Source organism: Mus caroli, chromosome 11, assembly GCF_900094665.2.
Source record: "Mus caroli chromosome 11, CAROLI_EIJ_v1.1, whole genome shotgun sequence".
Taxonomy (NCBI): Eukaryota; Metazoa; Chordata; class Mammalia; order Rodentia; family Muridae; genus Mus; species Mus caroli.
The window spans coordinates 64,637,390-64,649,587 of NC_034580.1; the positions used below are offsets into that span (position 1 = coordinate 64,637,390).

Genomic DNA, 12,198 nt, shown 5'->3' on the forward strand with positions numbered 1-12,198 from the left:
TGTAGACCAGGCTGGCCTCAAACTCAGAAATCCACCTGCCTCTGCCTCCCAAGTGCTGGGATTAAAGGCATGCACCACCACTGCCCATCTTATTATTATTATTATTATTATTATTCTGATAGGGTTCCTCTACGTATCCCTGGCAGTCCTGGAACTTGCTATGTTGTAGATCAGGCTGGCCTTGAACTCATAGAGATCTGCCTGTTTCTGCCACCCCTGAGCTGGGATTAAAGGAGTGTGCCATTGTGCCAGATGTTTTATTATTACCTTCTAACATAGTATGCAGTTAGTTATTGATCTGTCTGTCTTTGCTGACTAGGGGTTGTATCTTGATGTACTTCATACACAATACACAATCATAATTGATCCGAGAATATTCAACTGGTTGGGTTTAGCTGAGACAGTTGTCTTCTTACCTGCTCCAGGTCTTAAATGCATTGCTGGCACGTTTGAAAAGATGTCCTTCCATTACCAAGCCACTAGGCCCCTCCTTTAGGCTTGGCTCTGGCTCCTCGCCACCCAGCTCCTAGAAGCATGAGAGGATGGAAGACAACTGGGACAGGCAGAGACCAAAGCCATAGCTGGTTTTCCTCTGACCTCCATACCAGCCCTTACCTTCTGCTTCAGTAACACATGCCTCTGTTCCATGTCTCTCTTCTGTCGAGCTGAGTTCAAGACCAGGTTGTGCAACTGGGCATAGGAGAGTCCTCTCAGATGTCTGAGTTTGTCCCAACCAGTCCAGAAGAGTCATCTTAGTGTATCCTAACCTCTCTGCACCAACTTTCTAGAGTCCTTACCTGGGTACCCAATTCCTTCCGATACTGAGCCAGCCTGTTTAGCTCTTCATGGCCCTGCTGGAAATAAGTGGCCTGGGCCTCAACCAAACGTAGTACCTGATGGTGGGCGGGAGGCAGAACTGAGGAAGGACACTCCTCTATTTCCCTCTTCCCTCCCACTGTCAGCCCGTTCCTCTCCATCTTGGCTGCCCCTGAAACTCACGAATTCCATGATGTCAAACTTCCTCTTATCTTCGATCACATTGACCTGAAGGCCCCAAAAGACCTCAGGTCAGTCTAGAAATCACAGCACCACCCCCCATTACACTCTAGGGACTCCCCTCTCCTGAACACCTTCAAGGTATGCAGGTATCCTGGAAGATGGGTTGGGGTAGGCACCTACCTGCAGGGCATAATCTAATGCCCGACTCCGGTACCCAGCTCGAGCAGTCCTCAAAGCAGTTCCAGCCTCCTCTGCTTCTTGGACACGGCGCCTGGGGACCTCTGCATTGTGGGTAAGAGCAGCCTCCAGGTTCTCAGCCCCTCGCCAGAAATCCCTGCGAGCCTCTCGGAAGCCCCGGAGACCTCTAGAGTTAGGGGAGACAAAACCAAACCACAGATTTACCCTTCTGCTCTAGGAAAGAAAAATCTCAGGATAAGGCCCACCTATCTCCTGTCAGCCTGTGTAGAGAGGAAACGCCAGGCAATCCCCGGATGGGAAGACAGAAGCCAGGCCACTTCCCACCCTCATAGCTCCTCCTGTGGGGGAGGCCCTATGGGAAGAGAGGTGGAGGGCTAGTTTCTGGGGGATAAGGCCCCTCTTTCCCTCCCGTCTCACTCCTTGACCAGAGTCTGGATTTGCTGCTGCAGTGTATGTTGAGTAGCATCAAGAAGCTCCTGTTGAAGAAGTTGACAAGTGACAGTCAGGTTCTCCATCAACCCTACCCCATCCATTCCCCTACCCCATCCATTCCCTCACCCGAAGCCACCCCCACCCCCCACACTCACAGCATGGCTGTCCAGTTTGTGGTTCAGACTCACGGTGAATTTTTCTAGACACTCCTGGGTACGAAAAAAAAAAAAAAAACCACAGAGACGCCAAGGTCTGTCCAACTCTAGGTAGGTCCCGCCAGATGGACCTAGCCTGGATGGTCGCCCCCTCCTCTACCGCAGTCCCCTCTATCCCAGTCCTCTACCCCTAGCAACCACAGCCCTGGTTCAGAAGTATCACATACCGCCATCATGGGCTCTGGTGGACCCAGGCGAGCCAGGTCACAGATGCCAACAACGAAGGCACGACCGGCAGCAAGGTAATGCTGGCCGCTCTCCAGGAGGCAGGAACCCAGCTTTAGCAGCTGGGGAAATGAAGCACACCAAGTGATGTTCCCTCTGCACCACGTTCCTTCTTGCCCAAGGCCGTATAGTCCTTCCCTAACCTCATCTGCTGTCCCACCCAGCCCACTGCAGCCACCACCCCTAAGTCAAACTCACAGCTGCAAGGTCATTACCCCCGCCTCCTTTTCCTGTGCCTGTGTCAAAGTTCCTGCCCATTCCTCCAAGTTCGCTCCCAAAGTCACTGTCATCTCTACTCCCCAAATATCTTTCCCTGTCCGATCCTGCCTGCCCTTCTGTGTCCTGTTTAAATAATGGCTCTCCCTAGAACCCCCATCCTCCTGCACTGTCTGGTTACCCAGTCCCTGCCTGGCTGCGGTCAAGTCTTTGTCTTTTGTCGTGTGTTGGGGTGGGGAGTGTGTCTCATTCTGTACTCTCTAAACACTCCCTTTCAAATGTTAACTCATTTTCTAGGCCTCAGCATCAGGGCCAAGAAAGATGTTGGGGTGCTCAGTTGTCCATTTTCAGGGCCCCTATAATGGTCAAACTATAACTGACTGATCTGGGAAGGGAAAGGTGTCTGAGCTAGAACCCGATACATGGCTGTGGCTGCTTCACCCTAAGGGTGCCATGCCAGACTTTGGCCAGGAGCCGCCATATCTTGAATAGACCAAGTGTTGGTGGAGCCTTTCCGAGTGGTTCAGGGTGATGAGAGGCTACAAGAGAGGCTTTGTGAAGAGGTGGCAGGGTGCCAGGAGCCTGGGCTCCATGTCTTCCCAGCACATTTTTTCTGGAGGCTTGTGGAGGTGTCTGAGAACTGTAGCTTGGGTTGACAGTGGGTCAGCTGTGGTCAGGCAACTGACTGAGATCAAGTCTTAGTAGCTCCAGATAAGGAGACGAAACGGCTCTAACTCACAGTGTGGATCAGCAGATTGCCTAGTTCTCATATGTCTACAAACCCTTTTCTCCAACATGACAAAAGACCTTCCATAAAAATGAACCAATAACTAGCTGGGGTGGTGGCACAAGCCTTTTATCTCAGTACTCAGAAGGCAGAGACAAGTGGATCTCTGTGAGATTGAGTCCAGCCTGGTCAACATAGCAAATTTTAGGCCAGCCAAGGCTACATAGAAGGACCCTGTCTTAAAAAAAAAAAAAAAAAAAAAAAGCCGGGCAGTGGTGGTGCATGCCTTTAATCCCAGCATTTGGAAGGCAGAGGCAGGTGAATTTCTGAGTTTGAGGCCAGCCTGGTCTACAGAGTGAGCTCCAGGACAGCCAGGGCTACACAGAGAAACCCTGTCTTGGAAAAAAACAAAAAATAAAAATTACAACATCTATAAAATAGAATTGAAGTCAGCAATAGAGAGGAACTGTCAGTGTACAAGACAACTTGAATAGATTTCAAACACTTCGTTATTTTCAAGACAGAGTCTTTCTGTATAGCCCTGGGTGTCCTAGATATCTCTCTCTCTCTCTCTCTCTCTCTCTCTCTCTCTCTCGGGCTGGCCTCAAACTCAGAGATCCACCTGCCTCTGCCTCCTGAGTGCTGGGATTAAAGTCGTGTGCCACCACACTGGACTTCTAGTTTTTTAGAAAAGCCAACTTCAGGCCAGTGAGATAGTTTACCTGGTAAAGACATGTGACAGGTAAGCCAGGCAACCTAAGTGCAATTCTGGAGCCTGGGGTAGAGGGAGAGAAGTGATGTCTGAATTGTCCACTGACCTCCTCCCATGATTACAGCATACGTACTCACACACACACACACACACACACACACACGATTATATAGATGAGAGACAGACTGACAGACCAGCACTCCTGAGGTAAAAGCAGGCAGGTCTCTGTGAGTTTGAGGCCTAGCCTAGTCTACATAGCAAGTTCCAGGCCAGCCAGGGGTAGATAATATGACCTTGAAAAAAAAAAAAAAAAAGAACAGTATCTACCATAGGATTTCTCATTAGCCTTTGAACACACCAATTAGGCTAGGCTGCGTGGTCAGAAAGCCCCAATAATTAATTCTCTTGTCTCTACTTCAATACTAGGATTATAAATGTATACCATACATATACCTTGTCATTTTTACATAGTGGGGGTAATCAAACTTAGGTTTCATGCTGGCAAGGGGTGCACTTTGTTGACCAGCCATCTCTCCTGTAGACTTTATTGTTAACTAGACTGCACCAGTGCTAATTTTTGGTTGTGATAATGAGGAAAAACTGTATTAAATATCATCACTCAGGGAAGCTGGCAGGGACATGGCCTCTCTAAGCAATTACTACAAGTGTAGGATTAACCTGAATTTTAAAAGTTCAATTAGAGGGCTGGAGAGATTGCTCAGTGGTTAAGAACACTGACTGCTCTTTCAGGGGTCCTGAGTTCAATTCCCAGCAACCACATGGTGGCTCACAACCATCTGTAATGGGATCTGATGCCCTCTTCTGGTGTGTCTGAAGACAGCTACAGTGTACTCATATACATAAAATAAACCTTTTTTTAAAAAGTTCAATTAGAACCATTTGAGGAGTTGGAGAGATGGCTCAGTGACTTCGTGCACTGGCTGCTCATGCAAAGGACTCAGATTCAATTCCCAGCATCCACAGTGTGGCTCACAACTGCAACTCCAGTTCCAGAGGATCCAATGCCCTCTGCTGGCCTCTGTAGCAGCCACTAGGTGTGGACATGGTTCACAGACATTTACCCAGATAAAACAGCCATACATATATACTGAAATAATATCAATAATGTTTTAAGAAGTGTTTGCTCTGGGGATGTAGCTGGTGGTGGAACCCGGCCTGTCTAACATGCACAAAGATGAATTCCATCTCCAGAGGGGAAATAGAGGTCAGAGGATTGGGAATTCAAGACCAGGTTCAACTTACATGGTAAATTCAAAGCTAGCCTGAACTACATGTGACCCTGCCTCAAAAAGTATATATTAATATGTTAATAATTTATATATATATATATATATATATATATATATATATATACACACACACACATATATGTATTATTTCAGGCAGGGTTTCTCTTCTGTCCCAGAACTTACTATGTAAACAGACCAAGTTATCTTAGAACTCATAAGAGATTCACCTGCCTCTGCCTCCCAAGTGCTGGGATCTGGGTACGCAGCCCCATTCCCAGCTTTTTTTTTTTAGCCCTAGCTGGCCTAGAACTCACAGAGATCTGCCTGTTTCAGCTTCACCAGTGTTAGGATTAAAGGCATGAGCCAGTACATCCAGATTTTGGGGTGGGTGAGTGGGTGGGGTCGAGACAGGGTTTCTCTATGTAGCCCTGGCTATCCTGGAACTCACCTTGTAGACCAGGCTGGCCTCCAACTCAGAAATCCACCTGCCTCTACCTCACAAGTGCTGGGATTAAAGGCTTGTGCCACCACGTCCAGCAACATCCAGATTTTAAATGTAATTGTGTGTGTGTGTGTGCCAGGCACAGTTAACTTTCAATGACTCTAACGTATTCCCAGTCTCCTGCTATCTCCCTGACCTTTCATTTTAATTTTATTCTAATCTTTTATTTTAATCTGATTCTGCATCTTTTCTCCATGACTTGGTCACCTTTTCCAGGCGGGTCTCCAATTCTGACACTTCAGTTTCCACCAGTTCAATCGAGGCTCTGAGAAAGAATGGACAGCACTTAGGTCCGCTGGGCCTCTGCTTAGCATCAGGGGCGGGGATGGCGTCATGGGGTGGTGGGTACACACAGACCAAGCAGTGAGTCCAGACAGTTTCTGCTCTTGTGCTGCTGTGCACATTTTAAGCTTCAATAACCCAGGCCAGAGCAGGAAGAGTAGGAGGGTGGATGTGGCCAGGGCAGGAAGTTGCTAACCGCCCCGGGGCAGGTGCTGGGGGAGGGGATGCCGTGAGAAGGAAGGAGGAATGCCAATTATAAAGACCAGAAGGGGCAGAAAGGCAGAGTAAGGTGAGCTTGGGAGAGCATGGAAGTTTTGTTATTAAAGGTTTTTTTTTTTTTTTTTAAACTCTGTAGCCCAGGTTAGCCTGGGACACTTAGCAACCTCCCTGCCTCAGCCTCCCAAATGCCTGATTTGAGAGCCTGGCTTGAGTTGTAGAGGCACTAGGTCCCACCAGTTCCCTCTGGTCCCTGTGGCCTAGGCTCTAAGGTTGGTCCTGCCTGGGGAATGCTGGGGGTGGGTGGGTGGGTGTTGGGATATATGGGACCTTCCTTCCCCTCCTTAGTCTCATGGACCTGCACACACTTACCGGAAGCGAGGTGAGTCCTTGAGACATTCTTCAAAATCTAGCTTGACCGTCATCTCAGATGACTTGCTTTGGGAGCCCGGGGGGGCCCTGGAGGTCAGGTAGGTGGGGATGTAGGCAGATGCACTCCCCACCCCCCAAGAGGGGATGGAGAAGAATCCTTTGATAGAAGAGCCTGGGTCTGGAATTCCTTCCCCAAAGGGAACGGGGTGACCCAGGAGGAGCTCTAACCCCGCCACTTCTAGGCAGCTCTGGGAGGGGTAGGGGTGGGGCCTGGGCGGAGGGGGGTGCTGAGATCACAGAAACCACAGTCCCTCCCTCAGAGACTGCCTACTGTCACCTTCCATCTGGGACATTGGTCTTTCTCTGCTGCTTTCTCCATTGGTGAATAAATTTTTTGAGGGGGAAATGATGGTCTAGAGTCAAATGCTGTCTCTGTCACTTAAGACTTTGTGTGATTAGTTGGGCATGGTGCTACATGCCTTTAATTACAGCAGAGGCAGGCAGATCTCTGTGAGATCAAGGCCAGAGTGATCTACATAGCAAGTCACAGGCCTGCCAGGGCTACACAGCGAGACCCTGTCTACAAAAAACAAACAAAAAACAGTGTGACCCTGAACAAGTTCTCTGACCCTTCAGTTCCCTCATCTGGGAGACAAAGCCAGGGGCAGTACACACCTTTCATCCCAGCACTCAGTGGGCAGATCTCTGAGTTTGAGGCCAGCTGGTCTAGAGTGAGTTCCAGGACAGCCAGGGCTACACAGAGAAATCCTGTGTCTTAGGGTTTCAATTCTTGCACAAAAGCAAATTGGGGAGGAAAGGGTTTGTTCAGCTTACACTTCCACACTGCTGTTCATCACCAAAGGATGTCAGGACTAAAACTCAAGCAGGTCAGGAAGCAGGAGCTGATGCAGAGGCCATGGAGGGATGTTACTTACTGGCTTGCTTCCCCTGGCTTGCTCAGCTTGGTTTCCTTCTTTCTTTCTTTTTAAAATTTATTTATTATATATAAGTACACAGTAGCTGACTTCAGACACAACAGAAGGTGTCAGATGCCATTACACATGGTTGTGAGCCACCATGTGGTTGCTGGGATTTGAACTCAGGACCTCTGGAAGAACAGACAATGCTTTTAACCACTGAGCCATCTCCCCAACCCCTCAGCTTGGTTTCTTATGGAACCCAGGACTACCAGCCCAGGATGACACCGCCCCACAATGGCCATACCCCCTTGATCACTAATTGAGAAAATACCTTACATGGATATTCCAGATCTCATGGAGGCATTTCCTCAAGGGAGGCTCCTTTCTGTGTGATAAGTCCAGCTTGCGTCAAGTTGACACACAAAACCAGCCAGTACACCCTGCCTCAAAGATGGTGTTAATAAATGTACAGTATGCTGATTCTATCAGACATGGACCTTCTGCTGCAAGGTTGGCCTTTTCAAGACCCTAGGTTTTGGGACCAGCAAAGTGGCCCACTGTGTAAAAGTGTTTTTCACACATCCAGTCTGACAACCCGAGTTTGACCCCAGAAACCCTAGTAGAACTTATTATGGAAAGTTCCTCTGACCTCCGACCTCCACAGGTGTACCATGTTAACCAAATAAACCAACAGTGAGTTTTTATTTGTTGTTGTTGTTGGCTTTTTGTTTCTGAGACAGGGTTTCTCTGTGTAGCCCTGGCTGTCCTGGAACTCACTCTGTAGACCAGGCTGGCCTCGAACTCAGAAATCCGCCTGTCTCTGCCTCCCAAGTGCTGGGATTAAAGGCGTTCGCCACCATGCCCGGCAGTGGTGAGTTTTTAAAGCCCTGGTTTTGTTTTGTGTTCTGAGGCAGGATCTCACTTCGTAGAACAGACTGTGCTTGATCTTGTGACCTTGCTGCTTTAGCCCCTAAGTGCTTGCTCCCAGGAGCACAGTTCCTTGGGTTGCTCTGTTCCTCCTGTTGCTCTGCCTTCCGGGGCTATTGTGTCTGGACACCCCTCCCGCTCTCCCGGGCTCCCAGAGCAGGCCCAGTCTGGACACACAGCTCCCAGCACTCAGATTCCTGATGTTCTCTTTATTGTCCATTAGAGTGGAGACAGGGAAAGTGACCCTCACCCCACTCCTCGTTGACTACATTTTCCAAGGTCTACGTTCTTTTTCCTGAGTCCACTGGAGCCGCAAGCCTTCATCTAGAGAAAGAAAAGGTTAGGCTTTCTTGCAGCAGGGGTAAGCTCTTGTCCATGTGACCCACAAATCTCTAGAACCTACCCACTTAACCCCTCTGCCTCCCTGGGCAGTGCAAGTTACCCCCTTGCCTTGGCCCAGGCTCACGTCTGCGCCCATTCCAGCTTGGAGGGTTCTGGTTACTTCCATGTTCCTTTTCTGAGCTCCCTGGGCTTCGGCACCTTGGCCCCTTAGCCCAACATTTGGGCGTCACCTGTGACCCATTGACTGTGGAGGACATAGTACTAACTAGAGAGGGGTGGGGTGGCAGAGGGGAGTCAAGGAGGAGGCATGGAGCCCTTGGCTGATGCTAGGCTGGAGGGGATCTCAACCCTTCTGACCATCACTGGGACCTGGTCTCTATAATGTAGGCAATCAACAACGGAATGTTTAAGACCTCTTTTACTGCCGGGCGTGGTGGCGCACGCCTTTAATCCCAGCACTCGGGAGGCAGATGCAGGCGGATTTCTGAGTTCGAGGCCAGCCTGGTCTACAGAGTGAGTTCCAGGACACCCAGGGATACACAGAGAAACCCTGTCTTGAAAAACCAAAAAAAAAAAAAAAAAAAAAAAAAGACCTCTTTTACTGCCTGTGGCTGATGCACTGGCTTAAAAGGGATTGGGAGGCTGGGAGATAGGAGCTTGGTAAGAGCCAGGCCTAGAGAGATGGTGCCCTTGCCAGGTTGCCCTAGAGTTAGGGTTATGCTCAGAGAGCACTGTCATACCCAAAAGAGGCTTCCAACAGTACCTGGAGTGCCTTTGGGATTCTCAGTAACCCAGGTCAAACCTGAAGAACCTGGAAGTAACAGGAGGGCAGTTTGTTCGGTCCTCCCCCCCCCCCCAGGCTCTCCTCCCCGGGCCCTCCTCCCCAGGCTGTCCTCCCCAGTCTCTCACTGTCCTGTTCTTCATCTTCTATATCCTCTCCGAGCTCTGGGCGGGAGCCGGACCTCAGATACCTTCCTTTGCTGTAGTATTCCTTGCGCTGTAGATTAGCCAGCTGCCCCATGGAAGAGTCTGAGGCTGATGGGAACTGGTTTCTATAGGTAGCAGAATCTGAAAAAGTACCCCAGACAATCTTGAGTCTGTGGCCACCTGCTCTGCCTTTGAGTCAGGCCACTACCGGATTAGAGTTTAAGTTCTCATCTAACACCCCTCCCCCATGTTAAAAAACCTTCAGTGAATCCCCATTCCCCAAGGGTTCTCTTAATCTCTCTGTTCAGCCTGTCTCTGGAACCCCCCCTCCCCCCAGTGGAGACTCAGCTCCAGTTATCCCCATTCCTTCCCTAGCGTCCCCTCCAGTCACTGCCTCTCTGTCAGATGAGCAAGACTGTAGGCCAATGCTCTCTGAATAAATCAGAATACAGCAGAGATGTGAGGAGCAGAGAGCCAAAGAGAACAGATTTGAAAACATGTAAATTTCAAGGAGATCTGGGCTCTGGAAGAGCCTCTTGTCTCCACTCTTCCGCCCCAGAAGGCCCCTGTCACGAACCATTGGTGCTTAAGACATGGCTATCAGACATCAGGACAGTGTCATTTTTTACTCCTGTGGCCAGTCTTCCTGCCCAGCCTTTCTCCACAGGCCTAGGCTTCACGTCTGTCATCATAGCTTGATTACTGCTGCTGATGCTGGCACTAGCCCCAATGCTCTCTTCCTCAGTGGGCAGGTTTTTCGGGGACTTCAGGAACTTCCCTTCACTGTAGTGTATCTTTCGGTGCTTGTCAAAATCACTGGAGTCTGTGGGGCAGCGTGAAAGCTTAGCTTTCCCCCAAGGCCTTCACAGAAGGGCTGCTCCCCACCCAAGCTCTCCTGTCCATCGAGACCCACCCCACGTCTCACATACATGTCTTGGCAAAGTTGTCTGTGGTCTTTGAGTTTTTGTTGTCTCCGTACTGGAGGACCTTGGGGAGGAAATTGTCCATTGTGGCAAACCTGAAGGGGAGGGAGACTAGTTGGGGGTACAGAAGGGAAAAAAATGATGGTGGGGGTAGGTGTTGGGTGAGGACCAAGCTGCTGATTCCCTAGATCAGTTTTGGTTATGCCTGAGGAAGACTGTAGTACCTACCATTTTAGGGTTTGAGGAACAAAGCTATCTGAGACTGCCTTCAAAGGTATGAGGGCAGAGGGCACAGCTCAACTAATCTCTGAGAGGGCTCTCACCTCTCTGCCACTGACTGAGGAGTCACCTTGAGAGAAGACTCTGCAGATGGGTCCTCATCAGTGTCCTGCAGCCTGCAGAGGAGGAGGAGGAGGAGGCAGTGTTCGTGCCCTGAGGCTTCTCTGCCTCTTCCTCTTAGCCACACGTTAGAATACAGTTTAGGCTCAAAAGCTAGGGCTTAGCACCTGTGGTAGGGGGTTCTGGGCTCATCCGCCTTCATAAAGCCATAGTCTTTGTCAGCAGGGTGGTAGGTAGCCAAGATGTTCATTTCATCCCAGCGCTGAGACTTCCTAAGGTGAGGGAAGGAGCAAAGGAGGAAGCTCTTCTGGCGACCCTCTCCTAACAGAGAGGTCTCCTCCATTCTTCCCGGCATTCAAAAAATTCTTCTTATATTCCCTCGTAGAGGCTAGGGTGGGAGCCAGATACCCAGTGATAATCAGTGCTGTGTGGCCAGGATTCCTGTGACACCTGCTGCCCTCTCCAAGTCATGGAACTTCAGATTTCCAACCTATTTGACCTCACCACCTCTCCCTAACCAGGGCCTTGGGACTCTGCTTTTTTCTTGGCTTCAGCTCAAGGTGTCCTGGACGCCTCCCTCCCTTCTGTCTCAGGGCTGCTGGCTAAAAGCCGCTGCTCTTTAAGCTCTCACCTTTCTTACTCTCTAGCCCTCCTTCCCTCGCTCTTTCCCCCTGCCTTTCTACAATAAAGCTCTAAAACCATTAAAAAAAAAAAAAAAAAAAAAAGCTGAGTTGCTTACTTCTCCGAACCGGGGGGTTTCTTTATCAAAATGGAGCTGCTGTTTTTGAGAATGCTCCGAGGCCGCTCCGTGAAAGATGTCCCGGAGTGTGTACTACTCTCCGAGCTGTACACTTTAGCCTCCTCCGGCCCAGGGGTGGACGCCTTACTTGCACCAGTTCCAGTGCCAGGGGATGTGCTGGACCCAAGGCTTGCAACCTCCTGGAGTTGCGGAGCGGGTCCTGAATTGAGGGTCACTGCCCCTTCAGAGGGCTGAATTAGACCAGGACTGCGGACTACAGGGTTCCCGGAATGCAAGAGGGAGCCAGGACCGCGAAGCAAGGCTACTCCGGAGGGTAATCCGGTGTCTGTTTGCATACCTCTGGCACTGCCAGGTACTGCCCTAGAAACCCCGCCAGGGGATTCTGCACTGAGGCCACTAACAGGTGCGAGAGACTCCGGCTTCTCCATAGCTCAACTTGGTAAGCACTTCAATTCCTCTGCCTAGCCTTCTAGCTGCACATAGCCCTGCCCGTTGACCCTGCCCCCACCGCGGCGGGCGGTGGGCGCTGGGGGCTCCGGGTCAGACCGGACCTCCTCTGCCTCTTCTCCCTGGCGCTGAGGCAGGTGAAAGGACGACGATCAGACTTGAGCCTGGGAGCTCCTCCGCACACCCTTCCCTAATTGTTACACCCCAAGACTTTCTTTGTCTCTGTAATTTGTTCCCGCCCTTCTCCATCACCGCCCTTCTCCGAAT

The 12,198-nt window shown here is 50.2% G+C and overlaps 2 protein-coding genes across 8 annotated transcripts in view; both read right to left on the reverse strand.

Moving 5' to 3' along the window:
- Acap1 (ArfGAP with coiled-coil, ankyrin repeat and PH domains 1) overlaps window positions 1–6,610 on the reverse strand; it is a 14,160-nt gene extending 7,550 nt beyond the window's left edge. The window contains exons 1-10 of one of the 2 annotated variants that reach the window (XM_029483008.1): window positions 6,347–6,580; window positions 5,684–5,741; window positions 2,012–2,131; window positions 1,785–1,838; window positions 1,615–1,673; window positions 1,180–1,363; window positions 1,000–1,044; window positions 798–851; window positions 616–690; window positions 417–526 (exon numbers count right to left, since the gene is read on the reverse strand). In XM_029483008.1, coding sequence (XP_029338868.1) covers window positions 417–526; window positions 616–690; window positions 798–851; window positions 1,000–1,044; window positions 1,180–1,363; window positions 1,615–1,673; window positions 1,785–1,838; window positions 2,012–2,131; window positions 5,684–5,741; window positions 6,347–6,399 — 812 coding nt within the window. In that variant the 5' untranslated portion in view covers window positions 6,400–6,580. Of the gene's footprint in view, window positions 1–416; window positions 527–615; window positions 691–797; window positions 894–999; window positions 1,045–1,179; window positions 1,364–1,614; window positions 1,674–1,784; window positions 1,839–2,011; window positions 2,132–5,683; window positions 5,742–6,346 lie in introns of both variants that reach the window. The other variant, XM_021176474.1, reaches the window with a different exon arrangement.
- A 1,766-nt stretch (window positions 6,611–8,376) lies between these two features.
- On the reverse strand, window positions 8,377–12,169 carry LOC110305236. 6 transcript variants are annotated; one of them, XM_021177090.2, is made up of 9 exons: window positions 11,464–12,165; window positions 10,892–10,996; window positions 10,709–10,780; window positions 10,392–10,480; window positions 10,040–10,285; window positions 9,445–9,603; window positions 9,299–9,346; window positions 8,644–8,779; window positions 8,383–8,517 (listed from the first exon to the last, which is right to left on the reverse strand). In XM_021177090.2, exons 1-9 carry the CDS (start codon window positions 11,910–11,912, stop codon window positions 8,514–8,516), a joined length of 1,308 nt encoding a protein of 435 aa, XP_021032749.1. In that variant the 5' UTR covers window positions 11,913–12,165; the 3' UTR covers window positions 8,383–8,513. The 6 variants fall into 6 exon arrangements, with proteins under 6 accessions (XP_021032750.1, XP_029339722.1, XP_021032749.1 ...); XM_021177089.2 differs by having other exon boundaries at window positions 8,394–8,517; window positions 8,660–8,779; XM_021177088.2 differs by having other exon boundaries at window positions 8,394–8,517; window positions 8,636–8,779.
- Window positions 12,170–12,198: the final 29 nt, after the last annotated feature.